Genomic DNA, 17408 nt, shown 5'->3' with positions numbered 1-17408 from the left:
TGCACAAAAATTCAAATGAAATAAATACAACGTTGATCTAATTTGCAGCATGATTGAAGTGGGTATTTTTTTCTATTTCCTTTTTCTGTTGCTGTGATAAAAACGCCCTGACAAAAGGCAAATTAGGAGAGAAAGGATTTATTTTACTTTATAATTCTAGATTATTGTCTATCCTTGGGGGAAGCCATGGCAACAGAACCTTGAAGCAGCTAGCTGCATCACATCCCTGGCCAGAGACAGAGAGCATGAATACAGCCATGCTTCGTGCTCAGCCAACTTTTACTACTCTTACACAGTCTAGCAAATGAAACGGTGCCACACATGGTGGCCAAGGTCTTTCCAGAAGAGAATCACCCACAGATAGGCACACAGACCAATCTGAGCTAGATAATCCCTCATGGAAACACTTTTCCCAGGAGATTCTAGACTGGCAAGTTGACAATAAAAACTAACCATCACAGAACTATTCAGTAACGGGCAACATAAATATTGAACAGGTGTTTTAGCTAAATGTTAATAATTTACAATATTGTTAGTCTGTGTGCATATGGTATCTGAGCAGTATATCTAATAATAGTTGTTTCCTATTATGTCTCAAAACACAAGTCTTTGTCAGAGAAATCAATGGCCAGAATAGAAAGATCTGGAAAAAAAAAAATCTTCATTGTTTAAAATACGTGCAGCTATGAAATTTATTTGTTTTCTAAAATTATCATTCTACATAAATACAGACATAAATTAGCAGTCATAGAAAAAGTGTTTGATTAAATTCAATATCTACCAATGATTTCAAAAGAAACAGAGTGTTCACAAACATCTTTAAACATAGGTAACAGCTTGTAAACACTGAGAACTTCCCCCTCTTGCCAACGTGAAGACCATTTTGTTCACCACTGTTGGAAGGTCTTAGCCAATATAAGAGGATGAAAAATCTTAAGAAAGGGAAAATATGGTGTATAATTTTCACTATTCATAGATTGTTAAATTAGATATTAAAAATACTCCGAAGTACCCTAGTAAACAATTTTAATTAACAATAATTACTGGATCCTACATTAACATAAAATTGTTTGTTTCTACATACCAGTACTATACAATAAGAAAATGACCTTTTAGAAGATTGTATCTCCAACAGCCTTAAAACTCTCAAACATATGGCAATAAATTCAATAGAGAATATGGAAGGCTTCTAACAGATAAATATAAAATACTCTTTATATGATTTAAAATCCTAGAGGTATACAGGAATATAAAATTTTCATTAATTAAGAGACTCAACATTGTAAAATGTCCGTTCTTGCAAGATTGATATTGATTTTTAGCACAAACCTAAATTAAAATTCCAGCAGGGTGTTTGTTTGTAGGTTGGTGTGATTGTTTTGGTGAGTACAGATACGCAGATTTTATACTTCATGGGCACACATGAAAGGGTCATAAAAAACTAGTCTTGAAGAACAGTGCTGAAGAACTCAGTTCTATCAGGTATAAATATTGATAGATAGAACAAAAGAATGACTTCATAAGCTGATTCACTCATATCTAGATAACTGACATTTTACCAAGGTGATACTGATAGGCAATGAGAGGATAACCTTCTCAACAATTGACACCAAGGGAAATAGTCTATAAACATCAAAAAAGAAGATATAACTATTCTTTATCAAATACCAAAAGATGAATTCCAGGAGCATTGTTTTGTCTCATATGCCAGCCACATACGACTTAAGTTTATTAACATTAATTTCAAGGTTCAGTAAATTCAAATGTATTTTACCAATGCAAGCAAATATAAGTACTTTAACTAAAACCAAATAGTTGCAAAAAAAAAAAATCCAAATAACTGCTGAGTCACCTGTGGCTAGGAAGCAGTGTGCTGTCATCATGGCATAGAAAATTTCCATCAGGGCAGGAAGTTTCACTGCACAGTGCCGTGGTAGGGCAGCCATTGCAGCAAAGGGAAGCATAGCAAAGGCAAAGAGTCGATTTTGAATTGAGTCATTCATTGTAGAGAAAGATTTATAGTAGTGACTATCTAAGAAAGAAACCAGTAACAAAGCCAGGTTAGCTTGAGGATGGCCAGTGAGTGAGGCATAGTGAAAGATGAGAGATTCAACTAGAGGGCAGAAGAAGAGAACTATGGGGCCCTTACCACAGTGCCTTAAGGTCTTTGGGTATTGCGCTAAGTGAGACAAGATAATTTTGGCACATTTCAAGCACAGTACCATGTAATGTGTACAACCTGAACTCCTTTGATAGGACCGTGGTTGCTCTCACAAAAGCCTGTCCAGGGGCAAGGATACGATAGATAGGTAGATACAGAGTTAAAGTTAGAAGATCCTTTAGAAAGCTAGGCTATATTAGCTACTTTCTCGTTATTTTGGTAGCACTAAGGCAACATACAGAAGAAAGGAGGGTTTTTTTGGTGAGGGTAGGTTGATTACAGTTCTAGTAGGTGAGATTCCACGATGGCAGAGCAGAGGCAGCAGGCAGCTGGCAACAGCAGCCAGGAACTCACATCTTAAACCACAAACAGGAAGCAGAGAGCCCACTCAAAGTGACAGCAGCATCTTCTGAAATCACAAAACCTGTCCTCAGTGACATGCTTCCCCCAACAAGGGCATACTTGCTAATCTTCTAAAAAACCAAACCAAAACAACAACAACAACAACAACAACAAAAAACCAGCTGGGGATCAAATATTCAAATGCCAGAGATTTATGGGGGGCAATTCATTCAAATCATCCCAGCAGATGTCCACGGACAGGCTCATGGCGGTGCTCTTGTCCTTGACCATTGCCAACGCAGATGGGGAAGAAGACTAGCTTTGTGTGTGAGATACATATGAACTATAAGAAAACACAAAGAACTGTAATCTACTTGGGCAACCGGAAGCGTTTGCATGGTATCAGATGGGATCAGAAGAGGGTTTGTGCAGACAGCAGAAACTCCGTTTAACTCATTTCGAGTTGAAGATGTCTGCCACACAGTCAAACACGGAGTGAAGGAGATGGCTGGATCGGGGGCAACAATACATCTATATTAATATATAATTCTGAAAACTGCAGGGTGGTGGTTAAGCCTGGGCTCTTGATTTTTCTGGCCTAAGAATTACTGTAGAACATTATCTTTCGAGAGTTTTCAGACATACTGCTTGGTGGCATCATGAATTGGCAACCGCTGAGGAAACTGTTCTAGAGAATAAACCAATCTAAAACACATGCTGATTTGACACGCTTATCTCTGCTGTGTCCCTGTACAGTCTGTCGGCTACATATTCCCAAACAGTCGCCAGGGGTTTCTTTTCCAGATGTCAGGAGGGGCATAGGACCATGGACAGTCTTTTCAAATGATTATTGTGTATGCACAGATTTGGAGTTGCTGTTTTTGATATATGGCTCTCAGATTTTTTGTATGCACAGATTGATCTGCTCTGTAAACTTAGACACAGTGCCAGTGAAAAGAGTTCACATACAACAAGGGATGACTCTGTCCATGTAAGATATGCGCTTGTGTGTCCAAATTAATTTTTAAACTTGTGCAGTTCTTATAGGACAGTAAGAATTAACTGTAATGCCCTGCAAAGCTATAAAAAATCAATGTTCCTATGAATGCTTCATGAGCTATTTGTCTACATATGAGGTATTAGTTGTGATTCTGAAAATAAGATCTCTGTAAATTAATAAATTATCTGGTCTCCGAGGCTTCCAGAAACACACACACACACACACACACACACACACACACACACACACCCCAGTAGCAGCAGCAGCAGAAGCAGCAGAGAGCAAGGTAGGAGAGTCATTTTTTGATTTGTGGTAGTTGTGCTCCATAAAGTCACTATGGACATTAGATTAAAAAATACTAAATCATTGCTCCGAAGAGGAACGCGGTAAGATAGGTTTTCAAGAGCCTCTGGTAACTGCATTCTCCTCAATAGATCAACAGTTAATCTTGTTTTATATGTGTTTAAGGTTAAAGACTTTACAAACATGCACACGTACACATGTCCTCACACGCATGAACACACACACACACACACACACACACACACACACTTACACAGAATGGAGAGGGAGAGAGCGATGAGGGAAAGATATCAGTGATTCATGAACATTGAATTTGTGGCCTAAAGCATTGTAACTCAAGGCTGAGCAGAGCTAACCCAACGTGTTTTATGTTTAAATCATGGATCGAGCTTAATGACGATTCTCTGCACCTCAGCAGTATTAGGGGGCATTTTAAACAGCAATATCATCAACCAAAAGAGAGAAGGGGAAGGATTACAAAATAGACCATAACTACATTCATTTCCAATATGAGAACTGAAACAGGAGGCTGGGAGCAGCTGTTTCTTCAGCTCTAGCTGAATTCCAATTTTTTTTGCTACTCTGTGCACGACTACAAATGACTAGAAAATGTTGGGGTTACAAATAAATTTTTAGCAAGTGGGTGAACTCACAAATAATGAAGATCTATAAATGACGGGATCAACTATCTTGCATGCTACTATGGATAATAATTCAGGCATGTATCACCGCATGAAAATTACTGAATTACATCTGCCAGATGTTGAGGGCAGAGACAGTTGTTCAGGGACGGCTTCCTGTCTCTAGAAGCCTCAGAATATTGAAACATAGTCCAACAAAGGAGGCAACTCAGAACATAACAACTCCAGCCAGAAGCAGACGCGTGTTACAGTGTAAAAGTCTCCTTGGTTTTTCACTTTTGCAAATGAGGAGACTAAGAGTTAGCAACTGTCAGTGCGGCAGGCTGGTGTTATCAGGCAGAACAGGCAGGACCTCAAATCTTGGTCCTCTTTCTTGCAGCCTGAAGCCTTTCCCACTTTTGATCAGTGCCCCGTTGCTTGTCTCTTCTTGTTACCCCAATCAGGGATAGCCGTCAAGAAAACCAGGTACAATGCTGAACCAGTAGCTTGCAAATGTGTGACTTAGAAATCTGAGATAAGTTTGAAGTCAGTGCGGAGGAAATGATTCCAAGTGGCTTAAAACAACTCTAAGCATTGCAAGCTAACTGACGAACAAGCAAACAAAAACCTCTATTTCGGATGGATGGTTTCTTAATTCACATTAAGGACTGAAATTTCTTTGCCAATTGAGTATGCTAAATATAATTTAAAAATAGAATTAGAGGAGGTCCTGTGGATATTCCTGTTAGGTGGAACAGTCGTATTCCACTCTAAACTCCCTGTTTGCTATAATGAAATTGTTTTAAGCTTAAGAAGTTTCTTTTTATCAAACATTGGATTGTACAGAAAATTGCTTCAGTGGGAGCCAAAGTGATGGCTCTCGAATCTTTGGCAAATGGAAATTCTGTGCCTTCAACTCCCTATTTCCTGTGTACTGTAGGGGTTTCTGGGCTCGAATCTCTGCCTTCTTAACAAGCAGCTTGGTGTGATTTTATCATAATGATGTGGGAATCTCAGGGTTTCTTTGAGAAAAAAAAAAGTGTCTTTCCAGGGGAGCTTGAGTTCCCATAAATTGATGGCTTTCAAAGCTGTCCCAAGCCTGTGGCTTTCAGGTTTTGCCAAATTCAAAGTATGAGATTCTCAGACTGAGCGAGAGTTTGAGGGTGAAGTTTTTTCCAGGTTCAAAGGTGGAACATTGGGAGAGAGAATGAGAGAACCATGCTCTTTTGGGATGTAGGTCAGCCCCGTGGCAGGCGTGGAGGTTGGGCAGGGAGGAGAACTTGAGGCGTGGAAAACAAAGCCCAAAGTACCGGAGACAGTGCATAGGCTGTGCCGGCATCTAAAAGAAAGAGCCAGAAGGGGAAGTTAGTCTTTCAGAGCCACGGCACAGAAATCTGGACGCATCCAACAGAACCTCATGGTAGCTCATCGGGACTGCACTAGCGGGTGGGAATTCTGGGATGGTAAAGCGATTATCTCATTAAACAGGCAATTGTTTCTCTTATCTCTTTACTAGGGTGTAATCTAAACCTGCCTTCCAGAGGGGTAGTATCTTACCCACTTTGTTGATCTGCTCAACTAAACAAATGCTTAAGGAAGGAGATTTCCTTCTTTTCTTTCTTTTTTTTTTTCCTTTTTGTCTAGGAATAAAGAAAGAGCTTTCACTTAACGGGCCCTCAGTGATACCATAACAACAAGACAAGGGTGTTAGGTCTCACACAACTAGCATGATTGGTGACTTCTTAGGAGCCAGTCAGGTTAGCAGGGACCCTTTGCTGAGGGCTGTACCCCATGTGCCGCCGGCTGGCCCTACTTTCCTTCTCTCTTGCTTTCCAGAAGGCAACACTCCCTACCTGCTCTTCCCAGCCTTTAGCACATCTATCACCCTCAGCTATTAAACACGAGGCAACACAGCTTTGCGACCATGTTGCTTAAACAGCAGGTTTTTTTTTTTTCTTCTTCTTCTTTATACTGTTATCACCCTAAAAAATAGCAGTCAGCCTCAGGTAAATCAAGGCCTTAATTACTCAGTAGCTTTATTTACAATTCATAGTATTAGAAATCTCTTCGGGGAGAGACACTGGCAAACTCAAATTACCATTCTATTTTTTTTTTAACTCCATAGATTTTTCTGCCTGTTTCAGCAATCTCTACTTGTTCATTGCCCTGCGTCGCCTTACTCCATAGCTCTGGTTGCATTTAGCAAGGAATAATATTTAGGAAATGAAAAGCATGACTCTAAAACAGGCATAAAGGTAAATACTTGAAAACACATTTTGTTGAGATTTTTGTTGCGTAAATCATTAACGAGGAGATGGGTACTCTGTTAAAGCCAGTTCAGAAGAGAAATCAAAAAGCAGACACATGTACACATTAGGGCTATTAATCTGACGGTGCAAAGGGAGGCCACACTGGCTTCTTCCATGGCAGGGGAGGCAAGTCAATGGACTGTCAATCAAATGGTAGTAGCTTGTCTAGCCTGGGGGATTACTAAAAACTTGTAAGGAAACAATGTTATTCTCTCCAAGAAAGTCGGAGGAACTGACGACAGCTACGAGGGCAACAGCCAAACAAAACAGCAAACACACCCATAGAACGACTGTGAGGTTGAAAGATAGTCAAATGTAAATTCGTCTCGCAAGTTACAGATCGTAAATTGTGCTGGAGAGATTTAAAGGCTTGTCTGCTTCCCACTCTCAGGGGTAATTAAAGTCTAAGGATTTGTAACTTCCCTGATACAGATTTGCTGTATCCCAGAGTCACAGTCCTTCTCCCGTTAGGGAGGGGAGGTATGCCAGACATCCTTTAGAGGATGTGTGTCTCACACGTCTGGGCTCCTGTCTTGTGCAGCACACACAAGTCCATCTGGCACTCAGTGTCATGGCCTGCGAGAAACTGAGATGCGAGGAGCAGAAGCTGCTAAGTTTCCTTATGAGAAATGGCCCCCAATAAAGAGTACTTCCAGGTCAGTTAGGACAGGCTGATAGGTAAGTAGTAGGGGAGAGAAGGCTAATACGTGACAAATAGATAGATCATAGATGAATTGATGGTACGTGAATGTGTGATTGGTGATAGATAGAGAAATGATAGATAGGTACATAGATGATAGATTAAAAATGGATGGTTGATACAATTGTGAATGAGTAGATAAGGTAGATGAAAGATTATAGATGAATATCTAGGTGATAAAGGATAGGTAGATGATATATGGATAGATGATAGACATTGATGAATGGATGTTAGATTATAAATGATTGGATATATAGATAGGCAGATAAATGGGTGAATATATAATATGCAGATGTCTGCTGGTTAGGTAAAAGATAGATGGATAGGTTTTAGATAGAAGATAGATTATAGATGGATGAATAATAGATATATAGATGAATGATACATAGCTGATAGATGGATAGATGATAGACATAAGACAGGTAATAGATACATAGATGATAAATTATAGATGAATACATAGATGATAGTTGATAAATGGCAGGTGAACAAATGATAGGTAGATATGTGATGGATGGGTAGATCATGGATGGATAGATGAGAGATGGAGGTAGCTATTTGTGCATATGGCAGACCCAGTCATTAGCTTGAAAGTAGTGCGCCACCAGAGACCTTTCCCAAGTTCAAACTTCATGGGAGTTTGCCATCCTCTCTTTTGTCTGTACCTTAGAGTGTTATGAAACAGTTCAGTGGTGATGGAAGCTTCTGAGCCACCAGAAATAAAAGCGAGATGACCTACTGGGCTGTGTTCTAACCTAGACACCACACCGTCCTATTCATGTTTCCTCATTTGATGATTTCCTCAGCACAAGCCCTTTGCATGTGCCAAGCTGTGTGCTGGTGACGCCACAATTAGCACGTGAAATAATGTCAGTGATCTCAAACTGAGAGTGCCCAGGAAAATCAATCACTACAAATTCTGTGGCCTTTTCATTTTCTGATTATTATTTCTAAAGGCATGCCAGAGATCTCAGCTACCATAATCATGTCTGAATGACCAGGAAAGTGACTCTAAGCCAGCCCCTGGGAAAACCTGCTCAGGTGATTCCAGACCCGGCTGCCGGAGCCCTTCCTTTCGTTGCTGAAAATCTCAGATGATTTCATGTCTGCCTTGCCTTGGAGATCTAGAGGGTCTGCTAAGCGCAACTTCTTATCAACCCCACACTTGGTAGCATTCTGTATCAGAAAATAAGATCCCTTATAGAACCTCTGAAGACCTGCTGGCTTCAGTATTTCCTAAAGGAAACATTTATTCGAGCTGCCATTGAATAGCAGCCATGCATGATGGCTTTAGCTCTTTTCATTTCCTTTAGAAAAATAAATAAATAAAATTAAAAAACAGGGAGTCTGAACTAAAAAGAGGTTCCTCCTAATGTGACCCTAAAGGCCCAGAAACAAAGGCTCTAGGCAGACTCATTGTTTGGCTCCTCTGGAAGCTACTCAGCCAGCCTTAAGCTTTTTCATGCACACCAGCAGATTCACCCCAAGAAAAGGCCATTGGTTCTGTTGAACAATAAGAGCCCAGGCTGACAGAGTCCAGGCTAACTGGAGGCTCCTGGTAATTATAATCTTAAACTTCCAACAGCTATGGCCAGTCAGCACAAACTGTAGGATTTCTGACCTTGACTATTGACTGCTTCCGCCAATTCATTTCAAACTTGGAAGTGGAGGCTTGGATTTTTATTCTTTACTGCACTTTCTGAAGGGCACAGACGCATGCCAGCTTCGCAGCCCCGTCTGATGACCTTTACCCTGTTCTGCATGCCACCCATAATTAATTTTGTTAGCTTCCATATTATTACCTTCTGGAGAGAAACATCCTGCTGATTGCAGCCTATGCTAAGCTGCAACATAAAGGAAAAATGAAAGTACCAGCAGCCACGTCACAGAAAATAATGATCCGCAAACAGAAGGCAATGAACACTGAATTTTTTCCTGTCTTATTTCACTCACTTTTCCATTTGGATAACAACGGGAGTGATGGGTATGGAAACTGTCAAACTTGACCTCCCCCTACCCCTTGTTTCTATTGCTGATTTTAGTGACTATGTTAGCTAAACAGAAGGGGAAATTTTATAATTTATTCCTGTTCTCCCCCAATTTGACATATTCGTTGAATCACAACTGCCTATAGTTCTAGTTCCAGGGTACCTGATGCCCTCTTCTGGCCTTCAAGGATGCCCACACTCATACATACACACACACACACACACACACACACACAGAATTTTAAAAAGGAAGAAAATGATATACATTCATATTGGCTAAAGAGATTAAACATTTGATATCATTTTGGCTAGTAACATAACTATAAAAGTAAACGATTTCATTTTTTACATCACATAGTAAAAGCTACTTTACTCATTATAATGTGCACCTTTTCCCACATTGTAACATGTAATTATACATGTTTAAAAATAATATTTTACACTTAGAACATGTAGCATTTTTTGTCTTTTTTGAAGAAAAGATAAGTGATGTGTCTTTAAGAGGCTAGGTTATCAGATTTCATTAAATGAACATAAATACAAAAATTCAGTAATTCCGATTTCCTATTAATTTTATCATAAATATTGCTGTGGTTAAATAACAAAACATAAACAAAATCACGGCAAAAGTGTGGTATTAGCATACGTTTCAGGGAGGGGAGTCACGTTGATATTTGAAAAACTTGAGGTTCCATTTATGTTGCTTCTGCCTCTCAGAGAGATTTAATGACTAGAAAACATTTACCTCAGAGAGAAGATGATTTTGATTTTCTTTATTTATTTTAACTTTTGCAGACTAGTGATGGTCTCCTCTCTTTCTTCCCCCATTTCTGCATACAAGAAACGGCGTGGACCGTCATCCAGCACAATGGCTCCGACTTAATGAGGGTCAGGAATGCTCATTCTGAGAACCCCCACACTGGGGTTTTTGAGTACGTGGCCAGCATGGAACAGCTCCAGGCCTCCATCAACCGGGCGGAGCACTGCCAACAGGAGCTTGTCTATTACTGCAAGAAGTCACGGCTCGTTAACCAGCAAGGTGAGTAAACTGAGGCACCCGACTCGCTTCCCGGGGTGCACTGCATGCTTGCTCAACTAGCTCCTGCGGATCTTAATTCCACCGAGGCACTGACGTTCTGCCCACTTAGCAAGCATATCACGGTCTGGAATCTCATAGACGCTTTTGCCTGGAGAAAAGTACAAGGTCAATTTACACCGAGCTTTGTTCAAAGCCCTGATTGCTTTCTGACTCTCCTCCCGGCCTTAATCGGATAACTGTGCAGTTAAGGCTTCATTCTGATACTAGATGAACGGAGACAGTGTTTATCCCCCTAAAGAACAAGTACCGCATAGGTTTATTTTATCAAAGATGAGAGCTAATACAAATATGACTTAGTTTTCTCAAAGTGACTATTCTCTCTCTCTCTTCCCGTGAACTGTTGACAGCTAGCCTCAAGGTATAGCTGAAAATTAGGAGAGGCTGCTAGAAACGGTGGATTCAGCTGTTCAAGCAGAGAACAGAAATCCACATAAACGGGTCTCAGCTCTGTCTGGGGTGATATACCTTCTCCTTTAGCACACTTCATAACGCTAGACCAGCCTGGCCATCACATCTTCTGCCTTAAAAGAGACTTTGATGACATTGTTCTGAAGCAAGCAAATTGTCTTCTCACCATTTTACCATGACTTAGAATCATCTAATAGCTCCGTCTTCATGGAGAAAATCAACCCTTAAGAAGCCTTGCTTCCACTTGGATGTCTTTTCTTTCACATGTTCAACTGCCTTTTTTTTGTGCTCATGTGTTCCACACAAACTCTTCTGCTTGGATCCAAGGACAGCATGTCTCCAGACCCATCTTGCACACACTCTACAGCCCAGTGCTTTGGAGCTGTAATATTGGGGAATATTTTTCTTGAGAAAGTAGGAATCTAAGATATATGCTCCACAAAGTCACCTTCTGGACTCTTGTACGTAATTCTAACCTGGGCTTCAATTCCAGATAGTTGTTGAGGGCACAGTTGACTGATATCAGACATCTGGCTTTTCCTCTTCCAGTTTAATTTCTTTTCTATTTACTCTCTGCCCACCTGCTGTAGGATTATTTTCTCTACAAAGCTCCCTTCTCCTTTTCCTCTTTCCCAGAATGTTCTCATTTTGTCTTCTGTTCATTCAATTCCATCTTGCTGGTTCCAATTCAGATCTCAGATCCTGAAAATTCAGCTCTATCTAAGAATGAAGGCCATTCTTTGTGACATTCTAGGCTCTGTAGTTTCACTGTAATCACAAAGAATGGCTGAGGATGAACGGGGCTACATTCTAGCCTGTCAGGTCAGGCATGTCATTCTATACCAAGCACGGCCTGTGTCAGCGGCACCTTTCCAGAGCAGTCATTTTCTTCATGAATCAAAGCTTCCTCCACCTCATTTCTGTTTCTAGTCAATGAGAGGCCTAGAACAGGAAGTTAGCTCTCTCGTCACATGTGAGTAACTCCTACAATTTCTGCACAACGGTCTGGCCTTCGTTCTTAGATAGAGTTGAATTTTCAGGATCTGAGATCTGAATATTTATGTTATTTCACATCGCATAATGATCTGTGTGTTTACCCTCATCACACATGGCAGGGTTCCCTCCTGTCCATTTTTTTAACTGGCTGATATTCCATTGTGCATATAACACTTTTACTTTACCCAACCCACCACCAGTGGACAGTCAAGGTGCTTATGTGCCTTGGATATCATGACTAACGCTGTGGCAGCCACGAGAAGCTCTTCGAGATGGTAGAAGCCATTATGCAAAGTGAAATGAGCCAAACACAAAAACACAAACACTGTATCCTCTTATTTGTATATAGAACATACATGAAAAGGCCAAGTTCATAGATACAGAGACTAGAAAAGCGGCTACTTCAGAACAGGAGGACGGGTTGGAAGGGTGCTGATCACAGGATGAGTAACAGCTGGGCTGCTCAGGCGCAGCGTGGCAACTACAGTTAATCACAGCGTATTTTATACTTGAAATGTACTAGGAGAAAAGCACTGTTCATTGCATGCACAAACAACGCATGCATGTAACCATATAAAGTGATAGATCTGACGAACGCTAGACGGTTCCAATCAATTCACGATCTATCATGACGTGCTTACTGAATAGGTATAATTTTCATTCTTTAACTAACTCAAGGAAACATGAGGGAAGAAAACCACCCAAATCAAAAGTGAGTCACAGGCTAATCAAACCGACAGACGGGAACCCCAAAGGTGATACAAAGCAGGGTGTGAAGTAAGCAGAATGGCTTTCACACCTTTGGTACCAGCAAAACCTTCCAAGGTGCTTGAGCCAAGCTTGAGACTGAACTGCTTTTATTCATTTCCCTATTGCTATGATGAAATACTTTGACAAAAGTAAGGTCAGGGAGAAAGGGTTTATTTTGGCTCACAGTTTGAGGGTGCAGTCATGGTGGTGGGGAGTCCTAGTGGCAATTGGGAACATTACACCCCCACACACGAAAGAGCCAGTGGTGAATGCTGGTGCTCAGCTGGCTTTCTCTGTTGTATTTAGTCTAGGACCCAGCCCAGGCAATGGTGCTACCAATCTTGAAGGCTTTCCATCTCAGCTAACCTGCCTGCCAAGCATGCCCAGAAACTTTCCAAATCTAGATGCTTCTCCACAAGTTTGTCTGGAAGTATTCCTTCTAAATGAGTGGTTCTCAACCTGTGGGTCACCACCCCCTTGGAGGTTGAACAACCCTTTCAAAGGTGTCACATGTCAGATATTTACATTATGATTCACAGCAGTAGCAGAATTATAGCTATAAAGTAGTAATGGCAATAATTTTATTGTCGAGAGTTACCGCTACATGAGGAATTGTATTAAAGGGATGCACCACTAGGAAGGTTGAGATTCTGGATCCTGACAAGTTGACAGCCAACACTAACCATCACATTGGTAAAGAAAACAGTCAATCCCAGCAGGCTGTGGACCAGAGGGCAATGGTGACTGATGATTGCTTATTACTGTTTTTCTCAGCATTTCTCCAAAGTGGAGAAACTAAGAGACTACAATTTAGATGCTGAAGCCCCAACAGGAAAGGCAAAATGGAGGAACAGGAAGGCAGCCTTAAACCTGGACCCTCCGATCACAGGGATTTCACAGTTTGTAGCGATGACAGTAACGTAACCAAGCATCAGAATGGTGGAGTATTATGAACATATGTTTTCAGCAGATGAGAATTTGTGACTCAGCTCTCTGCAGGGATGGTCTCTGGGGATACTCAGGTTGATTAAGGGGAGACAGAACATAACTAGGATGGTTTTATTTAATTAAAAAATATTTCTTATGTTTTTAAAAATTCATTTATACACTTATTTAAATTATTTAGTTACTCTTTCGAAAGGCTTAGATGGACCCAAATGTATTTGATGGCTTTAAAACACTTAGGAAAGGCTGGTGAAATGATTCAGTGGGCAAAAGCACTTGCCAGCAAGCCTGATGATCAGAATTTTATCGGTGGGATACAGTTGTTAAAAGAGAACCAATTCTTGAAGGGTTCTCTGGCCTCCATGTGCATGCTGGCACACACACACTATACATCCATGTGAACACACACACATACAACACACATGCCATACGCAGCATATACACAACACACACATATTATACACACACATACTTACACACACATGCCCACACAAATGCACATATACCACACACACATACACTATATCCGACGTACACACAAACACACACACTGCACCACACACACCACATACAGCATACACACACAATGTAATGATAAGTAATATACAGAGCATTTAACAATTTATCTTTTATAAGGAAGATCAAAAATGCAGCTGTAAAACATGATTTAGTTTTTATGAATACCAACCTATATTTCCTCACTCTTTGAGCATGTATCTTAAGCAGTGTACCTGAATACTAAAAAGGAAGCAAGCGTGCTTAACTGTTTGATGAGTTGTGAGTTAATCAAGATAATGTATTGATGTTCATAGCTTTACGTAACACAAGCTTCCAAATTTCTGTTTTTTCATTCTTCTCCTAAACATGGCAGGTGTTTGCATTAATGCTGGGAGAGAAGTTGTCAGCATTTACAGAAGGGCTACTTAATAGTAGATTAAAGTAAGTCCTGTGTTGGTGAATAGGGTTTGAGTGAGCAAAAGCTACAGAGTCCCGGTGGAAATGGTGGTGATAACACAAAAGTTTGAAAGTCAAAAGGAGAATGCCCAGTCCTTCATGGGGACCTGACTGATTTGACGTTGCTTGCGTTATTCCATTGCTCTGTGTCTCCAAACACTATGATTCTTTTCCTTTGAATTTTTTTCTCCTCCAAGATAGATTGCCTGCATGCCTCACCTCCCTTTCTACAAATCCTCCACTAAATGTTCTGTCTGCTACTTGCCTGAATTCCTTGGCATCGTGTTTAGTCTTGGCTCTGGGAAGGAGCTGGTAGCTGAACATTTATCGTAGAAAGAGATGCATTTAGCTAGGGGAAACTTTTTTTTTTTTTTACTGTAATATTCGCTTCAGGCATGAAGATTTTTCAGTATTATTTCTGTAGTCTTCAAATAAATAGCCAAGCCAGTAAATGGAAGAGAAAATATAGACTTCCCGATAAATCCTAAATCATGACAAAGGAGCGCTATACTATGCCTGATATCTAATAAACAGCTAGAACAGCTAGTATATTTTAGCCAATAAATATATGGAGACAAATCAGTGCCTTTATATAACACTTCAGGATGCTTTGATGTTTAGAATTAATTTTATTTCACCATATTAATTACCAAAGTTTATAGTTTGATGCTAATTTGTTTTAGAAGTCATTTTTTTTTTTTTTAAGTTGCAAATGGGAACTCAGTCTCTTCCGAGATCAAACATGGACTGATGGTTTCTATTCCAACAACAGTAGATTATCCACTCAAGACTGAAAATGAGGGGGCAGAGAGCAAGGACAGCAGTGAGGTGCTCTTACTGAAGGCCTGAATTTGGTTCCTAGCATCCACAGAAGGTGGCTCACAGTGCGATCTAACTCTTGCTTCAGAAGATCTGATGACTGCTGGAAGCCTGCGTGCATGGCAAGCAAATAAACCCATGCAGGCACAAACACGTATTCAAAGAATAAGTGCATAGCAGATGTTTTTAAATGTTGTAAAATGGTGTTTTAAAGGAGATTTTTAAAGAAAGTGCTTTGTAAAGATAGTTCCTTCTAAAAAAAAAATCTGTCAGTTAGTAGCACTGTTTCTCATCAGCCTACTTCTGTCTGTGTCTGTTTCTACTTATTCTGTCTTCCTGTCCTATCTCGGTCACTCTCCCCGCATGTCTGTCTTCTCTCTGTTTCGGTCTCCTTCCTTTCCTCTCACTCCTCCACCCCATCTTTACTTTTCAATAAGGCAAGAAGGAAGAAGAATGCTCTAAGATGGGAGGAGATGATTCAGCCTTCTCACTTGTCTTTCAGATGGAAGTCCTCGGAGCTGGTGGGTGGGAAGAACCAACGAAACGCAGACCTACTGGGGAGGCTCCTGGCCTTTGCCTCAAAAGTGCACCTGTGGCTTGGAAGGGAACTGCATTGATGCTCAATATCATTGCAACTGTGATGCAGATCGAAGCGAATGGTGAGTTTCCTATCAATTATGTTTTGATGACACATGGTATGGTCATTCTAACTCTACAGGTTAGGAAAGAAGACTTCCAAAGATTATTTTTAATAATGGACCATGGATTTTGTTTATTTTATTTATTTTTTTTATCACATGAGAGAACAGAAGCATCTATGACATGAGAGCTATGATTCTCTGGAGTTCCTTTTCAGTGTTAATATCACTACTGTCTTCTATTTCTACAGTAAGTATGTAAACAGTTACCAAAGCACATCAGTTTAGGCTATAAACTTCGAAAGTACAGCTTTTTAGATTTTAAAGTAGTATAATTCTGAGCAACTATTTTAGCATATAGTTCTTTTATTTTTTTAAAGAACAAAAGTTATATGGGTAACAGCTTCAAAATGGGATTTTATAACATTTAGGTATTTGAATGTGTAATTTTTTTTTTCTAACCAGAAAATAAATCCTATGTATGTGTTCTTTTTATCGTAAAAACTTTTAATGAAATCTTTGTCTTTGAGCACAGACGATACACGTATATTGCTCTTCTATATTGTTTATACCCACGTCTCTTTACACCTCATGTCAGTTTTATATTATTAAGTGGCTGGACCTGAAGACACTTACTTATTTTAAAAAACTTACTCTGTTTTACAGTTACCCAATGTGATATGCTCTGACCCACTTTCCCCTTTAACTGCCCTGATTCTCCATGCACGTGTCTCCCTCCCAACTTAGTCTTCATCTTACCAAACAAACAAACAAACAAACAAACAAAAAACAACATCTATTTACAGTTAGTCTCTTCCACATGTGTGTGGGTGTGCAGCCGTCCATTGGGACATGGGCAACTCCCGTGCAAGGATGGGCCTCTTCCCCCGGAAGCTGTCAACTGCTCCTCAGTTAGGGGTGGAAACTTAAGGGTTCCTCAGGGCCCCATGTGCACTCTTCCTCAGTCCCTGCTGGAATGTTCACAGGCTTGATCGGGTGCAGGTCATTACAGGCGCTGAGGCCATGAGTCAAGAGCCATGTCATGTGAATACAGCTCTCTACAGCACTCTCTTCCCCTCTGGCTGTTACATTCTTTTTTTTTTCTTAATTTTTTTATGCAGTATATTTTGATCATGTTTTTCTCTCTACGCCAAATCCTCTCCTTCTTCTCCCCAGTATTCTTTGAGCCTTGATGGGGGGATGTTGGTAAACACGTCCTGCTTAACTGTCGCCCGTTCTGAGCACTTTGAAGCGTCTATAACCTGGATTTGAGAGCATGACCGGTTTGATTAGAAGTTGTACATGCATTTCCGTGATCAGTTGCTGTTAGGTGAACTCATTATTTTTATCTTGTAAATGATGTTTGCCTGTCAAAC

At 40.3% G+C, this 17408-nt stretch overlaps 1 protein-coding gene across 3 annotated transcripts in view; it reads left to right on the top strand.

The window, feature by feature from the left end:
- The window catches only part of Cntnap4 (contactin associated protein family member 4), a 291138-nt gene that overhangs the window by 212016 nt on the left and 61714 nt on the right, over positions 1 to 17408 (top strand). For all 3 annotated transcript variants that reach the window (XM_060391927.1, XM_060391929.1, XM_060391928.1), the window contains 2 exons: positions 10265 to 10462; positions 15897 to 16053. In XM_060391927.1, the coding sequence (XP_060247910.1) occupies positions 10265 to 10462; positions 15897 to 16053 (355 nt within the window). The remainder of the gene's footprint in view (positions 1 to 10264; positions 10463 to 15896; positions 16054 to 17408) is intronic.

This window comes from Meriones unguiculatus, chromosome 10, assembly GCF_030254825.1.
Source record: "Meriones unguiculatus strain TT.TT164.6M chromosome 10, Bangor_MerUng_6.1, whole genome shotgun sequence".
NCBI classification, from domain to species: domain Eukaryota; kingdom Metazoa; phylum Chordata; class Mammalia; order Rodentia; family Muridae; genus Meriones; species Meriones unguiculatus.
The sequence above is the reverse complement of the archived record's forward strand: the minus strand, read 5'-3'. Positions and strand labels throughout refer to the sequence as shown.